General features: G+C 51.2%; 1 protein-coding gene across 2 annotated transcripts in view; it reads left to right on the top strand.

The window, feature by feature from the left end:
* The first annotated feature begins 347 nt into the window (after positions 1–347).
* The window catches only part of THBS2 (thrombospondin 2), a 31,352-nt gene continuing 12,039 nt past the window's right edge, over positions 348–19,660 (top strand). For both annotated transcript variants that reach the window (XM_053591951.1, XM_053591952.1), the window contains exons 1-13: positions 348–633; positions 3,559–3,631; positions 4,930–5,486; positions 6,789–6,873; positions 10,677–10,873; positions 12,639–12,779; positions 13,411–13,507; positions 14,971–15,141; positions 15,366–15,542; positions 16,286–16,459; positions 17,127–17,254; positions 17,327–17,479; positions 18,343–18,561. In XM_053591951.1, the coding sequence (XP_053447926.1) occupies positions 3,580–3,631; positions 4,930–5,486; positions 6,789–6,873; positions 10,677–10,873; positions 12,639–12,779; positions 13,411–13,507; positions 14,971–15,141; positions 15,366–15,542; positions 16,286–16,459; positions 17,127–17,254; positions 17,327–17,479; positions 18,343–18,561 (2,151 nt within the window). In that variant the 5' untranslated portion in view covers positions 348–633; positions 3,559–3,579. The remainder of the gene's footprint in view (positions 634–3,558; positions 3,632–4,929; positions 5,487–6,788; positions 6,874–10,676; positions 10,874–12,638; positions 12,780–13,410; positions 13,508–14,970; positions 15,142–15,365; positions 15,543–16,285; positions 16,460–17,126; positions 17,255–17,326; positions 17,480–18,342; positions 18,562–19,660) is intronic.

Below are 19,660 nucleotides of genomic sequence, written 5' to 3'. Positions count from 1 at the left end.
TTCATCCAATATAATAACTTCATCGATATACAGACTGATCATTTATACCCACTGATTTATTTTACAACTTACTGATTGTCATTTATTTGGCTTAAAAAGACCAGTATCAGATTGGGTAATGTGAAACATGTTTACAGCATAGAACTTGCATTTTTTTCTCTTAAGCAAAATGGGGAGTTCTAGCCAATTTTGTTAGTTTTATTTATAGCATTTTATTTCCTGAAAGAAGACAGGAAAAGTGAGTCCCTGCCTTTTCTCTCTCCATCTGGCTCCTTCCTGTCCCAGTCTGGCAGAGTCCGGGGTGGACACAGAGGCGGGGTGTCCAGCCAGAGAGGCTGGGCTTGGACTCAGGCACCAGGTACTCAGAGCGAATGGTGAGATCAGAAGGAGGAATTATGTCATTGCTTCGAAGGAATGAATTAAACACGCTTCCTCGCATATGTGATTGACAGCTCCCTGTAGGAGAAAGTGCATATAAAGCAGCTGGGGGCTGCGGGAGCCAGGGAGGCCACGTCTGCCGGCGTCCTGCTCGGAGGGGCCCGGCTGCTCCTGCACGCCAGCACAGCCTCACTCTTTCTGGACTTTCCTCGGGACACTTAAATCAGTTGTCACTCTATCATTTTTCCACAGCAGGTAAGATTGTTTTTTAAATTAACTAAACCATTTCATTGTACTACAATTTTCAGGAAAAGTTCTTGATTTCTAAGAGAGGAAAGGGGGAAAAAGTAGAATAGAGATTCTTAATAGCGGGCGAGTGACATGTTAAAACAACAAACAGCAAATATTCTTTCCTACAATATTTTGCTACTTAATTGAAGAACTGGGGCAAGCAAACTCCTTTTAAGCATTTACTTAAGGTAGCTATGCCAGCCCCCTTCCCTGGCACGTAGCCACTTTAGTGATTGCTACTGTTTTAATGTAGGTACCTGCCTGGGACCATTGGGTAAATGTTTATACAGAGGGTGCCAAATATATACATATGTGTATATATATGTGTGTATACACACACACACACATTTTAAGAAAGAAAAAAGCTGTATTAAATTTGTAATACTCAAGTGATGATTTCACTTCTGCAATTACAGGAGGCGCTCCGTGTAACTTATAGTCATCTTCTGGTATTGGTAAATATTGAGTATTATAGCTTTAATATGTTTTTTCCTTTCTTAAAATATGCATATATATTTTTTGGCACCCTCTGTATTTTCAACTTTAGAACAAAATATTTCTACGTGATGCTTTGTGACTGAGGAGGAACCAGGAGAAAAGAATAAGCAAAGATTTCTTGAGAATGTGAAAAATAATCAGAGATTATAGAAACTCTGATTCTGCACAGTGAAAGTTGAAAAAGTGTTTTGGAATGTTACTAGCAAGTAATTTACAGTGAACCTATGAAAAGCACCAGGACTGGCAGGGAATGCCATTATTTTAAAAGCTTTTGGGGATAATTTGCATATAAAGAGCCAGCTGGCTGTCGGCCTGGATACTGATGAAGGGAGCAGGGCTGGCTGCAATCCCTCAAGGCTCAGCAAAGTTACCTTTTACTTTGCTCCTATGAAAGGGATTTTAAAAAGTCTTCACAAATTCAAATTTTATTCTGTTGCATAGTATCATTGGACATCTTCTTTTGAAAAAATACAACCATAAGCAACTGTACAGATGCGTGGTAGAGCTCCTGCGGGGTGTGTGCCCGACGGCTGTGGAAGGGCCTGGGGTGCAGTGAGGCTGGGTCTGGACCGTCCATCCTCTGTCCTTTATTCTCCTTTTCTCTTGTCACAATCCCATGTGGTGAGATGGGCGCCTCATGCCCGCCTGCTTGACAAATGACAGACCACTGACACGTCTTCCTTCAGCCCCTGCTGTTTCAGGATCTGTCTCAGTGGGTCGGAGACAGAGCAGAATTTGGCTTTGTCACAACAGAGTTTATTTTACTCTCTTTAACCCCGTACTCCTGAAGCCAGACATCAGAACGGCAGCATTTATTGTTCTGGATAGAGCTCAACTTGCAGAGCAAGTGTCACATAAGTGACTTGCAGGGAGGCACCGGGAGGGACAGACAGTCACTGGGGCTCACATCTGGCCTGTGGGGAAGACACAGGGAGGACCTCCCCATCTGTAATACCGTCCACTGGTTACCCCAGGGCCCCTCTGTGGAGCTCACTGTGCACCAGCACTGTTGCCAACACAGGTCAGTGTTTACTGGCAATTTCTTCTTCTCAAGAACCCTATGTCCAGGCCCTGGTAGTAGCACCTCTTGCTGAGATGTGTTAGAGAGTCAGAGAGGGAACCATTCCAGACACACAACACACAGCCCACTGCCCCAAGCCCCCCATTGTTGTGCTGAATCAGAACCTTCCAATATTCATTTGCTTAATTTATTTCTTATAACACCAATGAGGCAGATGTTTTAAAAGACAGAGGGGTTCAGTGAGTTGCTGGGGTTACTCAGGCTGTGGCTGACAGCTAAGTGGGGTGCAGGTGCCCTGGGCTGCTGCCCTGCTCCACCTCCTGTGCCCTGGGGATCATCAGCAACCCGGCCCAGCACTGTGCCTGGCAAGCTCTGGTTTCCAGAAGGGGCCCTGGGGGGCTGCCAAGCATTCTTCCCCCCTGGGGAGTGCATCTCCATTCCTGGAAGGTGACTATGTCCAGTTTACCCAGTGTTTCTGGGGAGGGAGATTCCTTGGATTTCTTTAACAGTCAGAAGTGAATGAGCTTTTATATTTTAAACATGGGAGGAATTAGGGTCTCAGCATTGCTTAGGCTCCATGGAGCCAGATGTGAATACATTGCTGGGAGGGGCCCCGGAGCCATGGCCCCCAAAAGGCTAGTAGGGAGGCCAGGGAGCTGCAACCCTCGGGGGTTAACAGTGGGCCGGCTCCAGTCCAGGTCTCCTGACTTCTGGCTCAGCCTCCTCTGAGCCAAGCCAATTTAGAATCCTCAAGATGGAAAAATAAGCCTAAAGGAAAATAGAAAAGCAGGGTAAAGATTATTGCTAAGTAAAATAGTCTGTTTTTTACAAGTATAATGTGCCAAATCAAGTTTATTTCTTTTATAAACGGTTAATATTTATTCTATTTAATTAAGTTATGCATAACTTTTTTTCTTGGATATTTGTGCAAAATGTCTTCAGCGATCGTTTTTGCTAGGGTGGGTATTTATAAAGTCCAGCTTCCTGCGGCTGAGTCTTGGCTCCATTTCCCAGGGATTCATCTGGGTGACTGCTTTGCTTTCTTGCCCTCCATTTGCTCATCTGCAGAATGGACACAATAGGAATGGCATTTCCTCCTAGGTCAATCCAAGGAATAAATTAACCGTGAATACTTAGAACATAATTAGTACAGTGTTTGTCAATGATGCCAGCCCCATAACCATTAGCTGTAGTTAGAAAAATCCTGTTTGAGAAGCAAATTTCTTACTAGCTTTTAACCCCCCACAAATCCATTTGTTTCTAACCTTTATGAGCAAATTGTTTGTGAATGGTGGTGTGAGTGAATGTTTCCGGCACACTCAAAGTTGCAGCTGCACCCTGGTAACTGACTCGGCTGTGTTCATTCCCAGGAGTTGGCCCTGGGCAGAAGGATGCTGTGTGGGCTGTTCCTGTTGGCCCTGTGGGCATGGCCTGGTGCTCGAGGTGAGTGGCGACAGGGCCCTGGGTCCCGGGGCTCCTGGGGTGGCTCAGCTGTGGCTGAAGAATCTAACCTGCTTGAACCTTCTCAACTCCTTTGCAGATAAAACGTTTGTTTACTTTTGAATCAATATGACAGGAAATATTTTGTCTTTGGATAATTCAGGCATTAAAGAATAATGCCCAGCCACCTAGAGATGCAACGTTTTGCTATACAAAGTTTAGCTCCCCCCATGTATTATGTTTACAGCCTGCATGCATTTGGTGTTTTATAACTTCCTTTCCCCACTCTCTTTCTACTTAAAACACAATGTCTTAAATATTTTCTTGCATGTTTATCTTCCTGCCATGTGACTTTGGGACTGCAGAGTGCATCACCACAGATAAACCTTGTGTTTTCAGGCCCCTAGAATAAATGGGGGCACAGGGATGTTGTTTGGATAAGCCTTTACTAGCCTTTGTGACACCATCCTTAGAGTAAGTTACAAAAATAGGATTGCTGAGTCAAGGTTTTAATTCTCTGTGTTATTGCCAGACAGCTCCCCCCACAGCGGGGCCACTCACTCTTTTCCAGGCAACACTGTTTTACCGTATTTTAATTTGCCCAGTATTAGATGGAAAGTGATGCCTTGTTTAAAGTTTCTAGTCATTGTATTGTTTTGAGTTATTTAAACTGTCATAATTCTGGGGAAGTCTGATAAATTCTCTTGCCAATAGTTTATTTGGTGACTTGAGACCCTTTGTTTACAGCCCTGAGACCAGTCCCTGTCTCAGCACCTCACCACAGGTGCACGTGAGTTGGAGAATATACATTTTTACAAAGATCAAGATGCTAACATAACTCGTTTAAGACTGGTGATTGCAGTAAGAGAGCAATGTATGGTATTTCAGTTGCTTTCTGAAACTGCACCAATAGGAAGGTCTATCTTCTCTAGTTTTTGTTCCTTTGTTTCTCGCCCCCTCCCCCATCAAGCAAATGGCAGAGAGCAAGGCTGCGCACCAGCCCGGGTCTCCAGTCGCGACATGGGCCATGTGCAGCCCGTGCGTCAGCGCGGCTTTCACCACGGGGCAGCGCGGGCAGCGCACCTGTGCTTGGGCGCTGAGAGTCACCCTCTGGGGCTCTCTGGCGGCCCGGGCGGGACGGACCCCGTGGTCAGTGGCTGTTTCAGGACCCCACTGAGCGGGGTGTTGGGGCGCAGGATGATGGTAGAGGCAGGAAGGGGCGAGACCGCATGGCTCAGGCGACCGCGCTGGTCTCCTGCGGAAGCCAGGGCCGGTGGTGACCGCGCTGTCCCCCCGCGCAGCCGTGAGCCAGGACGAGGACGCCGTCTTCGACCTCTTCAGCGTCAGCAACATCAACCGCAAGACCATCGGCGCCAAGCAGTTCCGCGGCCCGGAGCCGGGCGGGCCGGCCTACCGCTTCGTGCGCTTCGACTACCTGCCGCCCGTGGGCGCCGCCGCGCTGCGCACCATCGCCGAGCGGGCGCGGCGCCGCGACGGCTTCTTCCTGACGGCGCAGGTGCGGCAGGACCGCGGGACCCGGGGCACGCTGCTCGGCCTGCACGGCCCGGGCGCCGCCCAGCGCCAGTTCGAGATCGTGTCCAACGGCCCAGCAGACACGCTGGACCTGACCTACTGGGCCGGCGGTGCCCAGCACGTGCTCTCACTGGAGGATGTGGGCCTCGCAGACGCGCGCTGGAAGAACGTCACCGTGCAGGTGGCCAGTGAGACCTACAGCCTGTACGTGGGCTGCGACCTCATAGACAGCGTCACCCTGGACGAGCCCTTCTACGAGCGCCTGCAGCCGGAGGGCAGCAAGATGTACGTGGCCAAGGGCGCTGCCCGCGACGGCCACTTCAGGGTACGTGGTGCCGGGTGGGCTGTGCAGGGGTTTCGATGCAGATCTGGAGCTGAGAGAGCACTGGGGTCTGCGGGAGGTCTGCACACACTAGCCCCATATAGATACACCTGTGCACACAGCACAGTCATGTGTACATGTGCACACACACACACCCCATACAGATACACGTGCACACACATGCACATGCACACCCCATACAGATACACACACAGTCACACACACAGTGCATGCACACTTACACATCAGACCACACGTGCACACTCACACATAAACCACATGTGTGCATACAGTATACCCATAGGTGTGAACACACATGCACCCTCACAGATACACACACCAAACCATACATGCACACTCATGCATCTACTTGCATGGTACACACTCACAAGTCCATTCATACACATGCATGAGCACACCCACCACACGTGTGCACATGGACGCATGTTGGCACACAGGCATGTACTCGTGTAATGCACACAGAGGCAGCCACACACTTTCACACACAAACACGACACCCTACTGAGCCATGAGTAGGTAAGAAGGTGTCCACTGGTGTGCCTTCACACCTGCACTGACGGTCATCGGTGAGGCTGAGGACTGGTGTGTGGACCCAGGTGTCCATCTTGTTCCCCTGTCTGGCACCCCCAGACCTACTTCATCAGAGCTGGGGCTGCTCCTGCCTTGGGGCTGAGCAATGAAGTGAGGGGAGGGCAAATTAACAATGGTCCTTTCCTAAGGAGAGGGATAGTTTCATGTCTGTCTGGGTAAGATATATTTGGAACAGCATCTTTCTAAAACCAAAAAACATTTAGAATCTACAGTGGTGTGCTGGTGCACTGCTCTGCTTGGTTACTTGAGAAAAAGGCCGAGAGGCATGTAGCTTGCTGTTGGATTAACCTCAGCGGCTGCAGGGCGCTTGTGGTGCATGTGACTGGCCTGGCCTGGTGTAAAGAGTGGCTGACGCCTCACAACGGTGAAGGTACTCCTTCTGACCCAGTGTCCACGTCTCTGAGCAGACCAGTGGACATTTCAGCCTTTTAACCAAATGCAAGATCATCAGTGATCAGTCCTCTGCAGACTAAGAATGACCCAGAAGTGCATTGAGGGCCACCCTCATCTTCACCTAGGGAACACTTTTTTCTCCTAGTTGGTAAATTTTTTATGTTAACTCCCATTTCCTTTGTCATGCATGAAAACAAATTTCAAAAGTAACACATAGAGAAAAAACTGATTCTGAAGCAGTTTGAAACCTGTCTGAAGATTCCGTCTGTATTTATAAGGTGTCCTTGTACATGTTCACAGGGTTTGCTTCAGAATGTCCACTTGGTTTTTGAAAATTCTGTGGAAGATCTTCTAACCAAGAAAGGTTGTCAGCAAGGCCAGGGAGGTAAGTGTGTTTTGAACAATGTATTTTATATTTCATTTCCTCCCTTGGAGGAATTTGTTTTCTATGTGGGATATGTGTGTGTGTACACTAATAAGGATTTCAGTAAAAATGTTTGAGTGAAGCACCTTTGTTGCTTATGACATGTCTATTCACTTAGTCATGTTGATGTCTGAAAAATGATAATTTGCTTGAATAATTCATTTTGATTAGATTTTAATAATCTGAAAACTTTTATTACATAAGTCAAGAAAAAATATATGGCACTTTAACATGATTTTAAATATAAGCAAGTTTTTCACTATATTAATTTCAACATAAGAAAGCATCATAAGTATGTGTCAAAATGGATTTGTGGAAGTTTTCTTATACTGTTTAGAGTTGTTGATTTCATCATCTTATGGAAACATATGTGACTTAAATTATTGGCAGATAATCTCACACTCTCTGTTAGTTAGGACTTTGAATTGTATTTCTGAGTTTAATTTGCTGGCATGTAGTTTATAATGGTCACCGTGCCAGGCTCCTAAAGTGCAGCATATCATTGAATCTTCAGCAACAGCTTACAGAGACAAGAATCTTCATGTCCCTCATTACACAGAGACAGGCTCCTCCACGTCCCTCAACAGACACAGGAGCCTCCATGTCCCTCATTACACAGAAATAGGCGCATGGGGGTTGTTTGCATGTTTACTCCCGTGAGCAAGGATGTGGGCCCCTCACAGTGCCCAGCACGAGGCTCTCATCTGCCCTGAGGTTCACTGTGGTGCTTTACAGTAAGGCCATTTCATTTCAGTTCTAAACATGACAAATACTAATTGTTCTCTTATGGTCAACATGCAGGGATATGTAGGATTTGACATGTGCAACATAAGATTCCTATGTGGCCCAACAGTGCTCTTCAGATGTGTGTTTTAGATGTACCCGCATGCATGCGTACGTGTGTTTTAGATGTACAAGCATGCATGTGTACGTGTGTTTTAGATGTACCCGTGTGCATGTGTACATGTGTTTTAGATGTACCCATGTGCACGTGTACGTACGTGTGACACACATGCATGCGTACATGTGTTTTAGATGTACCTGCGTGCATGTGTACGTGTGTTTTAGATGTACCCGCGTGCATGCCTATGTGTGTTTTAGATGTACCTGCGTGCATGTGTACATGTGTTTTAGATGTACCCGCGTGCATGCGTACGTGTGTTTTAGATGTACCCGCGTGCATGCGTACATGTGTTTTAGATGTACATGCATGCTGCATACATGTGTTTTAGATGTACCCGCATGCATGCGTATGTGTGTTTTAGATGTACCCACGTGCACGCGTACGTGTGTTTTAGATGTACCTGTGTGCATGCGCACGTGTGTTTTAGATGTACACAGATGCATGCGTGTGTTTCCACTAATACATACATACAAGTACTGCATGTTGTCTCTGCAGAGAAACTGATTCTCAGTGTTCTGAGTCACAGAGCTGCACCACAGTTGGGTGCGGTTCAGTTAAACTAGAACTAGATGGTGGTGGCCCATTGGTCAGGTATCGTGATTAGTGGTAGGTGACACCAACCCGCTGAGACAGCGTGGTCCACAGCTCTAGGTGAGTGAGTGTGCTGCTGAGTGTGCTTACTCCTGCCCACCTGCCATCCCAGCAGGGAGCTTCCTCAGGAATCTCTGAGCCTCCAACAGGAGTGTCTAGGTTCTGCTGTCCCAGCAGGGAGCTTCCTCAGGAATCTCTGAGCCTCCATGTGTCTAGGCGCATGGTCACAAGTCAATGATCCCTGGAGCTATTTAAAGCAATCATTTAAAAATTATAGAAAGCTCTTAGACCTTCTCAAAATCAGATTGACACAGGAATCTAAATCTGTTATTTAAAGGTGGAATAAGTATAATCTATACATTTATATCTATTGACGATATGTTTTTAATGGTCACTCATCAGTCAGCCCACTCAGAGCACTGGCTTCATGGGGGTCCAGTTTGAAAACCTTTGCTCACAATAATTTTAGATATGCTCTTTCCCTGGTTATGTCAAACTTAGAGAAAATTGGTCTAATACGAACGGCTAGTTCATGAATTGGTGCTTGGTTATTGCATGAACTTTTTCCTTAAGTTGTTTTTTTTTAAATTTTCAAGATATTAGGGGGTACATGTTCTGTTTACATATTTTATTTTTTGCACAAATTGAGTCAAGGTTATAAGCATACCCCCCACCCAGTGTGCACTGTACTCAATAGGTGTGAATTAACACATTCCCTCTGCCCCGCCCCCCCAGCTTGATTTTCACTGAGATTTACTTCTATATGTGCACGTAAGTGTTGATTGACCAGTTCCAGCCTGGTTTGGACTACATGTGTCTGTTTCCCCATCTCTGTGACGTTTCATTAGAACAGTGGTTCTCAAACTTCCTAATGCCATGGCCCTTTCATACAGCCTGTCGTGACCCACAGGTTGAGAACTGCTGACTTAGAAGAATGTTCTCCACTTCCATCCAGATTGCATTTTCTTTACAGCTGAGTAGTACTTCCTAGTGGGCAAAGACCATGTTTACTGTGTGTTAGAAATAAGAGCAGTCTGGAGAAGGCACTGAGCATTATTGCTTCATTAAAGAATATTGGCAGAAACCCGGGGGATGTGGGCTGCTGGGAAGGTTATACTGTAAGGTCAAAAGAGACTCAGGGCAGAAGCAGAGGTGAACCAACATCTGTGCTAGTTTTTGCTTAAGTACTAAAGGAATAAAAAGTAAATGCCCTGGATAAGTTAAAGATTGTTTTTAAATAAACAAAAGTGAATACACTGAGTAAAATCCACTTAGAATCTATTTAAGCGATCTTTCCCCCACCTCTCCCCCCTCCCTCCCACTCCCTCCCTCTCTATATACACACATATACATTTGTACAGCAGTTAGCATGTTGATATTTACATGGTTGCACATGGTTAGAAGCATAATGAATTTGGGCTTAGTGCAAATTGCAACATGGCTTATAAACAAGCAATAAAAGCTCAGTCATGGAATGCCTGACAGAGCTATAAGATTTACAAGTAATAATTCAGCAGTAATGGAATGTCAGAAAAGAAACTGAGCATTTTAAACATGTGATAATCACCCTAGAGAGGAAGTTAGAGCGGGGTGTGAATGAACATGACGCGCCTGAGCCCTCCACTGTGTTGTGCCCACATCAGCCTGCTGAGCTGAAGAGGACTCCATTTCTGGACATGCCAAGATCAATTTGTAAATTACACGTCAAACCCACATACTTCTCTCCAGCTAGGGTTGCAGGTGGGCGGTTTCTGGATCCGTGAGAGGCAGGGTCCCCAGCGGCCCCAGGATTACCAGCTGGTGGGCGTCTACCCCACCCTCCAGGAAGGGTCCTGGCCCTGTAGAGATTTAGGCTAAGGCAGGGGAGGAGGGGGAGTCTTGAGGACATCACCTGTCGGAGCAGATGGGTGACTGGACAAGGAGGAAGGGTGGTTAGGGACCAAACCAAGGATCAGTGAGGAGCTAAAAATATGAGGATGTGTTTTTGGAGAAACGGATTTAGGATGGGGCGTGTGACTCAGACGGGTACACATACCCTGGCGTGTGCCCTGACAGTGCATAGCTCTCAAATCCAGCACATTCCTGTCCTGGTGCCAGATCTCTGCTCTGCTCCTGTTTGACAGCTCAGGTCTTACCCCCCAGTCCTGCATAATTTGACGCAAGGCCACCCAGGAAGCAGTGCAGAGAGCTCCTCGCCAGGGCACAGGGTGTGGCTCCAGGTTAGGTGGGCATGGCCTGCCTCTCACTGCCCTGCTGTGCTCCCCCCCAGCTGAGGTCAACGCCATCAGTGAGAACACAGAGACGCTTCACCTGAGCCCTCATGTCCGGACCGAGTACGTGGGCCCGAGTGCTGAGCAGCGGCCGCCGGTGTGTGAGCACTCCTGTGAGGAGCTGGAGAACATGATCAACGAGCTCTCCGGGCTCCATGTCATTGTGAACCAGCTCAACGAGAACCTGAAAAGAGTGGTGGGTGCCCGGCTGCAGGGGGTTTGGGTGGCAAATGGGCAGTGGGTTCCATTTAAAAAGTCACTGCTCACCGTGCGGTGTGTGTGTGGGGGGAGAGGGTTGTGTCACACTCCTCAGGGATGCTATTGGGAAATTCGATAAAAGTTAGGAGGCGTTCTGAACAAAAGTATGGGCCTTGGATGTACGGTCTTCAAAATAAGATTGAATTTTGAGAAATTCATCTTCTCAACAAAACACAGATACGCGTGCATGCACACATACACAGACAGAAACCACTTTTAATTAGAGGACTGGGTATGGAAGGGCGGCCTGGGCGGGAAGTCGTTCTGAGGCTGACATGAGGTGAACCTGTCTGCATCTGCATGGTGTGTCCAGGAGAGAATAAAGTGCCCAAGCTGATTAAAGCAGGAAACGGGACTTGCAGGTAATGGGCTCCTCTCTGTCTTCTTGTCCTGCCTTATCCAATGCCTGACCAAGGGGCGGTGAGGTGACTATAACTTGTGCCCAAAAGACATGAAGTGGGTGAGGAGGGGAGAAACCTGGCTGGGAGTGTGGCCAGTGTCCAGGGAAGGGGCTCCACTTTGGTCTTCTCCTGTCACTGGGGCTCTTGTGGGGAGCGGCTCTCAGCAGTGGGGCTGAGAAGTTGCACCAGGACCTCATTACTGCCCCGAGTCCTGCCCTCCATCTCCCCATGGAAGGAGCCCTGGGCATTATTCTGCTGCTGGCCCAGATGTGTCAGAATCAGCATGATTTCCATTTCTTTGGGACCAGATGGAGTGGGCATCACAGAAGAGGCAGAGGCCATGGGGAAGGGTACAGCACAGCTTCTAGAACTTCCCATCAGGGCTTTGGCATTGGGGCAGTCCCAGGAAGCAGAAGCCATGGCAGCTCTCCCTGTCCACCTGCCCACAGACGTCTGTGAGGTGCCCGCCATTGTCTGAGGGAGGAATTACAGGGACTCGGGTAGTTGCTAGAGCTCTGCAGAGGGCGGTCCCTACAGAAGTCTCCTTGCACTCTGAGTGTGTCTGTGGTGTTGCGCCAGCACATCGCTATTAACCCTGTATGATCAGAGACACCTAGCGCCTCCCTTTCTAGAGAGTGCCTGGGGGCAGACGTGGGCACATGGCCTGGCAGGTTCTCACCCTCAGATTAGAAAGAGCTCCTAGGATCAGGCTACTAAACTTGGTCGGGGGTTAAGGTAATTTGTGAACGCCCTGAGATTGCACAAAAAGTGAGAATGGGTTTGTCTCTGCACATTTTGTCCATGCCATGGGCAGGTCTTAACAGGCTCTGAACCTCCCCCGTGGGGGTGGGCAGGAGCACACGTGGTAAGTCTTGAGGAGACTGCGTAGCCTTGGTGTATTTCCATTTATTTGATTTTTTTTAAACTTTGCATCTTCTTCTCTAGTCTCTAACCCCAGGATAGCCAGAATTTTGCCTGGCAATTTCCCAGTTAGCGCAGTATTAGATCAGCCTTTGTCATGTTTGTGAGCAAAGGGAAAGGTACATGCATCTGTGAGTCAACATCAGCTTTAGCCTTGGGGGCTGCTGCTCCTCAGGTCAGCTCTGCAACCCGGCCATATGCCCAGGCCGGGCGTGGGAGGCATGCTTGGGTGGGAGACCTGTGCGAGGAGATATCTCACCTTGGTGAGGCTCCGCCATCTTCGTGCAAGAGCCCTTCAACCAAGAAGGAGCTTTCTCGCCCATAGGCTTGATGGCTGAGTGTGATGTGTCCTTGTTCATACTGATGTGTTTGTCTTTTCAGTCGAATGATAACCAGTTTCTCTGGGAGCTCATCGGTGGCCCTCCCAAGACGAGGAATGTGTCCACTTGCTGGCAGGATGGCCGTTTCTTTGCAGAAAATGAGACCTGGGTGGTGGACAGCTGTACCACGTGTACCTGCAAGGTGAGACCCCAGAAATTCTGCACACTCACGTCAGGGAAAAGCTGAGCATCTTGGTGCTGCCCTGTAGGGATGTGTAAAAATGTGCTTGGACAGGTGAGGAGAGCCAAGAGTGAGAGCCAGGGGAGGGCCAGTGAACATAAACATGGCTCGACCCCACTTTGTATGTAGAGAAAGCAGAACTCAGAGGGCTGAGGACTGGCCAGTGCTGCCAGGTTGTTAGAGACAGAGCCGGAATGGAGAAGCCAGACGTAGCCCCAGTTTGTCTTTAATTCCATCTGGTTCTGGTTGCATCTGAGGGCTCCACAGAATCATTTGGGGAAGTAAAAGTCACTATCGAAAGCTGCACAGACAGACAATTCAGCGCCTTCTCATTTACGTCCTTCTGTCGGCCACAATATATGGGTGGCTTCTGCTGTTCTTGCTGCCCAGTGGAGAGAGGAAGGGACAAGAGAGTCAGGAGCCGTCTTGGGGCCTGTTCATACCAGGCTCGGGGCTCTAGTGAGAGGAAAAGGTGCCTTTGCTGTCATGCTCCCACGATGTCCATCAGTGGGACGGCCCTCTCCATAGCAGCCCTTGCGCTGAGGTCTGTTACTTGCAGTGAAGCTCTCTGAATACCTCTCTTTGGTTATAGAAATTTAAAACCATCTGCCACCAAATCACTTGCCCTCCATCAACCTGTGCCAACCCTTCCTTCGTGGACGGTGAATGCTGCCCGTCCTGCTTCCACTGTGAGTACCACCAGTGGCCACAGGTCTCTGCCTGGGGGCCTTTCCTTCCTGTCTCTTATTCCACTGACCAGTGGTCAGAATAGACATTGAAAGTCCTAGGAATTCAGGGGTCAGAGGGCCTCATCCTGCTGTGTGGCTCTTAGAGAGTAGGCCCAGGGACCAGGCCCGGAGGGAAAGAGCCCCACTTTCCCACCCAGGGACAGCCCCCGGCCCCAGTGCCAGCCCCAGGTCAGGGCACACATAACTTTGACTGTGACCGCAGTTATCACATCTGCAGAGTGACAGTGATAGAAAGTAGCCAAGAGCCCCAGGCCCCTACCTGGGGAGTCCCTAGGTAATGGAAATACGCTCCACGGGGCAGAAGTGGTTTGGGGAGGACTGACACACAGGCTCCCGGCACATGCGGAGGCTCCTGCACTGTGAAGCTGGGCCCAGGCTGGGCCCCTGGCTGTGCTCCCAACTCCAAGTGGCCTCTGGTACCAAGGCTGCTGACGGGGTGCTCAGGTGCCACCGAGGTCTCTGTGGCACTAACTGCACGATCTCGTCCCTGAGTAAGCTAGGCATTGTCACAAACATTCCAGATGTCCCTTGGCCCAGGGACATGGGTATCATCCTCGGGATGACAACCCCTATCCTGGGACAGAAAATGGGTTTATGGATGAGCGGGTGGGCATTGCCGCCCTGTGATTTTGAACAAAATGTGATTTTTTTTCTGAGTTTCAGATACATTATCTGTAAAATGCAGAAAAATCCCCCAAACACAAGGTTAGTCTGATGATTAAATCAGCAGGCTGATGTGTGTGATGGTGCCGGGTGGGTATCCCGAGGTTGGGTTGCTCCTCACACAACATAAACACAGAGGAGAGCGCCTGGGAGCCACAGCGACCCCGAGGAGGCCTGAGTGCTGTTTCTGTGCTCCCTGAGCATCATCTCGCCACCCGCAGGGCATGTTTTCGCTGTCCCGGAACGTCTCTGCTCTCCCACTTAGGGGCTCTGATTGCCTGTAGGACTTTCTCTACAGGGAACTGCCTTTTGATTTAGCTTATCTTAGTTTAAGTTATTTGGAAATAAATTAAGTGACAATAATTGAAATGCTTCATTATCTTCTATAACTCAGCATACAGGTTAAAATGTAATTAAATCAAATCTTGGTAGCTTCAGTGAGACCTGCTGTAGACAGGACCCTGTTCACTTTTCTGAGCTGAGATATACGTCTACCAAACGGCTCTTTGGGACACACGTGGGTGAAACTGTCCCCGACACCCAGACAGATGCTGCTGTTTCTCTCACTTTTCCTTGGGGCACCCGAGCACCACTCAGGTGACAGACGTTTGGCACCAACAGTTGGGGTGCAGCTGGCCCGGGGTCCTTCTGACTGTAGGGCTGGCTCCCTGCTGTCTGCTCTGCTGTGCCCTGTCAGTGAGCAGGACTGAGAGGGCCCCGTGTTTGCTTCTTCTGGGCAGCGTTGGACAGTGAGGAGGGCTGGTCTCCATGGGCAGAGTGGACCGAGTGCTCCGTGACGTGTGGCTCCGGGACCCAGCAGAGAGGCCGCTCATGCGACGTCACCAGCAACACCTGCTTGGGGCCATCCATCCAGACGCGGGCTTGCAGCCTGGGCAAATGTGACACCCGCAGTGAGTGCCTCCCACCCACCTGCGGGGTGGGGTCAGGCTCTCTAGCCATTAGGGATGTTTTGGGACAGTGCTGATTGTTAGGGATGTTTGGGGACAGTGCTGATTGGGAGAGGGTCCTCTGCAGCTGTGAGACCCTGCTTAGTAAAGAAGGAAACACCGGTAGGCTCAGCCCCTCTGGGGTGCGGCCTGCAACTCTGACCTCTCTGTGCTTGTCCTTGTCTCAGTCCGGCAGGACGGCGGCTGGAGCCACTGGTCACCTTGGTCTTCCTGCTCTGTGACCTGTGGGGTTGGCAACATCACACGCATCCGTCTCTGCAACTCCCCTGTCCCCCAGATGGGGGGCAAGAATTGCAAAGGGAGTGGCCGGGAGACCAAGGCCTGCCAGGGTGTCCCGTGTCCAAGTAAGTGGTGGGACCCTGGGGCGGTGGGTGCGCAAGATGCTCAGGGGAAGCAACCACAGTGAGGACGGGGTCCCAGCACACCTGCCCGTTTGCAGGTCCCAGCCTGGCGGCAGAAGAGGCCACCCTGGTCCTGCTCTTTCCCGGAACCCCCGCTTGATCAGTGCTGCTCACCTGTGCTCAGCACTGATCTTGTCCACGTAATCCCTACTCCCTGCGTGTCCCGTGCAGACTGCACATAGCCCACCATCCATCCTCCGTCAGACGGACACTTGGCAGAGCTGCAGAGCCATCTTGGGTCAGGGGCCTCAGGCCAGCGGGTGTTTGTGTCCTGCAGCAGAAGTGGGCACAAGGCCCCAGGGACTTACTAGGGAGACAAAGAAAAAAAAGAAACGTGGGGGCTGCTGCCAGTGCTGATTTGTTCCCACAATTTGTGCAAATCTTTGATGCAATTCAGTTTCACACAATGCTCAGAGTTGGGACCCTCCTTACGGCATGGGCCACCGGGGGAAGAGTTATGAGCTTAGGTAGAAAAGTTTCCTATGAGGTGAAAACACAGCCATACCTGCCCCCATCCAGTGGCCTGAGGGCCTCGGCACCATCACACTCTGGCCACAGCTCAGTCTCCGTAGAAAGAGGCCAAGTTCTGCCACATAGGCAGCGTGGCAGCTCTGTTCCTGTCTCGGAGATCATGTTTCTGGCCTTTGTGCCCCTCCCCTGAGCCCCTCGCTTGGCTCTCCCTGCAGTTGACGGCCGCTGGAGCCCTTGGTCCCCGTGGTCAGCCTGCACTGTTACCTGCGCTGGTGGGATCCGGGAGCGCACAAGGGTCTGCAACAGCCCCGAGCCGCAGCACGGGGGCAAGACCTGCGTGGGGGATGTAACCGAGCGCCAGATGTGCAACAAGAGGAGCTGCCCGGTCGGTGGGTCTGCGGGACACTGGCCAGGGTGGGTCCAGGAAGACACTGGGCTTTATTCCAATGAAAGGCACATGTGAGAACCACGGAGCAATCACATGTAAAGATAGTGCTTTAGCATCTGCATTCCTATTCCCGGTATTTTTATGTAAAAAGAGAAGGGGGCGGCTGGGTGCCCGTAGCTCAGTGGTGATGGTGACAGCCACATGCTCTGGGGCTGGGCCTGCTAAACAAACAGAAGAATAGCCGAGCATTGTGGCAGACGCCTGTAGTCCCAGTGACTTGGGAGGATGAGCCAAGAGAATTGCTTAAGCTCAAGAGTTTGAGGTTGCTATGAGCTGTGATACCACTTGGTACCACTCTACCAAGTGTGACAAAGTGAGACTGTCTCAATAAAAAAAAAAAAAAAAAAGAAAGGGGCAGTGTGGTCAGGGACCCCGAGTATCAGCAGGAGCTGTGTGCGATCTCCTTGACCGTGGCTTTCTGACCACGGATGGCATGTCTTGGCAGTGATGTTCCAGTGACCACCTGAGACTGCCCACATGGGCATCACCGGAATGTCCCTAGCCACCCGGTGACACCCACGCAGCAGTGTTTGACAGGACAAGAGGTGGAATGTGCTGAGCTGGATAGCAGCCGGGCATGGCAGGACTTACTGTCCACTCCTCCCCAGATGGGTGTCTGTCCAACCCCTGCTTTCCTGGAGCTGAGTGCAGCAGCTTCCCTGATGGTTCCTGGTCCTGTGGCTCCTGCCCGGTGGGCTTCCTGGGCAATGGCACTCACTGTGAGGATCTGGACGAGGTGGGTGACCCGTTCCCCCGGGCTGGGGCCAGTGCAGGTGGGCGTGGTGCTCATGTCTGTGTACCCTTGTAGTGTGCCTTGGTCCCCGACGTCTGCTTCCCCAGCAGCAAGGGTCCACGCTGCATCAACACCCAGCCCGGCTTCCACTGCCTGCCCTGCCCCCCACGCTACCGAGGGACCCAGCCCAGCGGGGTCGGCCTGGAGGCTGCAAGCACAGACAAGCAAGTACGCAGAGCCCTTTCTGTGTGTTGTTAAAGGCTCAGGAAGGGCCGGGCCTGTCCAGAAAAGTAGAAACAAGTGAGGGGAGGAAGGGGCTCACCTCAGGGACGCTGGGAACCTATAGCCCATCTGGTTCCATGCAGAGAACACACGAGCACCAGGGGCAGGGATATGTATGTGTCACTGTTGTCCCCTGGTCAGCGCAAGTGGGCTAGAGATGACAGTGCTGCTCACAGGTCAGGCCTGGGAGCCACACCCACTCAGAGATTGCTGGCCACCCTCCTGCACGCGAGGCTAGGACAATGCCTGGCCAGGTGTGCTCCCTGCCTGTCAGTGACCCCCTCCCTTCCTGGCCAGGAGTGCTCCCTGCCTGTCAGTGACCCCCTCCCTTCCTGGCCAGGCGTGCTCCCTGCCTGTCAGTGACTCCCTCCCTGCCTGGCCAGGTGTCCTCCCTGCCTGTCAGTGACCCCCTCCCTTCCTGGCCAGGAGTGCTCCCTGCCTGTCAGTGACCCCCTCCCTTCCTGGCCAGGAGTGCTCCCTGCCTGTCAGTGACCCCCTCCCTTCCTGGCCAGGCATGCTCCCTGCCTGTCAGTGACCCCCTCCCTGTCTGGCCAGGTGTGCTCCCTGCCTGTCAGTGACCCCCTCCCTTCCTGGCCTGGTGGGCTCTCTGTCTGTCGGTGACCCCCTCCCTTCCTGGCCAGGCGTGTTCCCTGCCTGTCAGTGACCCCCTCCCTGCCTGGCCAGGTGGGCTCCCTGCCTGTCAGTGACCCCCTCCCTTCCTGGCCAGGCGTGCTCCCTGCCTGTCAGTGACTCCTCTCCCCGCCTGGCCAGGCCTGCTCCCTGCCTGTCAGTGACCCCTTTCCCCGCAGGTGTGTGAGCCCGAGAACCCGTGTAAGGACAAGACACACAGCTGCCACAGACACGCAGAGTGCGTTTACCTGGGCCACTTCAGTGAGCCCATGTACAAGTGTGAGTGTCAGACGGGCTACGCTGGCGATGGGCTCATCTGTGGAGAGGATTCAGACCTGGATGGCTGGCCCAACCTCAACCTGGTCTGTGCCACCAATGCCACCTATCACTGTGTCAAGGTGAGGGGCTCGGCAGCCACATATGGGTGGTGTGACCTCCAGGCCCAGTGTCAAGGCAGCCACACCTGGGCTGTGTGACTCCAGGCCCAGTGTCGAGGTGAGGGGCTCGGCAGCTGCATGTGGGCTGTGTGAATCCAGGCCCAGTATCGAGGTGAGGGGCATGGAGGCCGTATGTGGGTGGTGTGACCTTTAGGCCCAGTGTCAAGGTGAGGGGCATGGAGGCCGTATGTGGGCTGTGTGACTCCAGGCCCAGTATGGAGGTGAGGGGCTCGGCAGCTGCACGTGGGCTGTGTGACTCCAGGCCCAGCGTCGAGGTGAGGGGCATGGAGGCTGTATGTGGGTGATGTGACCTCCAAGCCCAGTGTCAAGGTGAGGGGTGTGGCTGCTGCACATGGACAGTGTGACTTCTAGGTCCAGCTCTGTCCACCTCAACAACCTTCTCTTCCAGGGGTCTGTTTGTAGCAGCCCTGCTTTTGCCTGTGGGCCATGAGAGTTGATGTCTGTCCAGGGCACACATCAGGACACCCAGTGCTGTGCTGGGAGGTGGGACATGGGTTCCAGGGTGGGGTGTGGCCTCACTGTCCTCGCCACTTAGAAAGGTCTAGCAGACGTCTTTCTTTACAAAGATGCAAGGCGCTGAGGCAGAGGGGAGCGATTAGACACCTGGGGCCGTGACAAGTGTGCTACTGCCTGTGCTGCTGTGACAGGGCCAAGCTCCCTCCAGAGCTGCTGCTGGATCCAGGTATCCAGGTGTCTCTGCCTTCACTGTCCTCAGACCCTCTCTGTCTCTCTCTCACAGGGAGGCCTGGTGGCATTTTGGGTCCACCTGGATAACCCAGGATGAGTCTGCCCTTTCAAGACCTTTAACTTTGCTGATTTTTTGCCACAGGCAGTGAAAGTCACAGGCTCCAGGGATTAGAAGGTGCACGTGTGTCTTGGGGACTACGGTTCTCAAAACAGTCTATTGTCGTTTTCCTTCTGACTTAATGTCAGAAGCGTAAGTGCTACAAACTTATAAAGAAATAATTCAGGAGTATAAATATATCCATTTATTTAGTACTTAATCATTGTGAATTTTGTGTTTTGATTTTAACTTTTC

Source organism: Nycticebus coucang, chromosome 5 (assembly GCF_027406575.1).
Source record: "Nycticebus coucang isolate mNycCou1 chromosome 5, mNycCou1.pri, whole genome shotgun sequence".
NCBI lineage: Eukaryota > Metazoa > Chordata > Mammalia > Primates > Lorisidae > Nycticebus > Nycticebus coucang.
The sequence above is the reverse complement of the archived record's forward strand: the minus strand, read 5'-3'. Positions and strand labels throughout refer to the sequence as shown.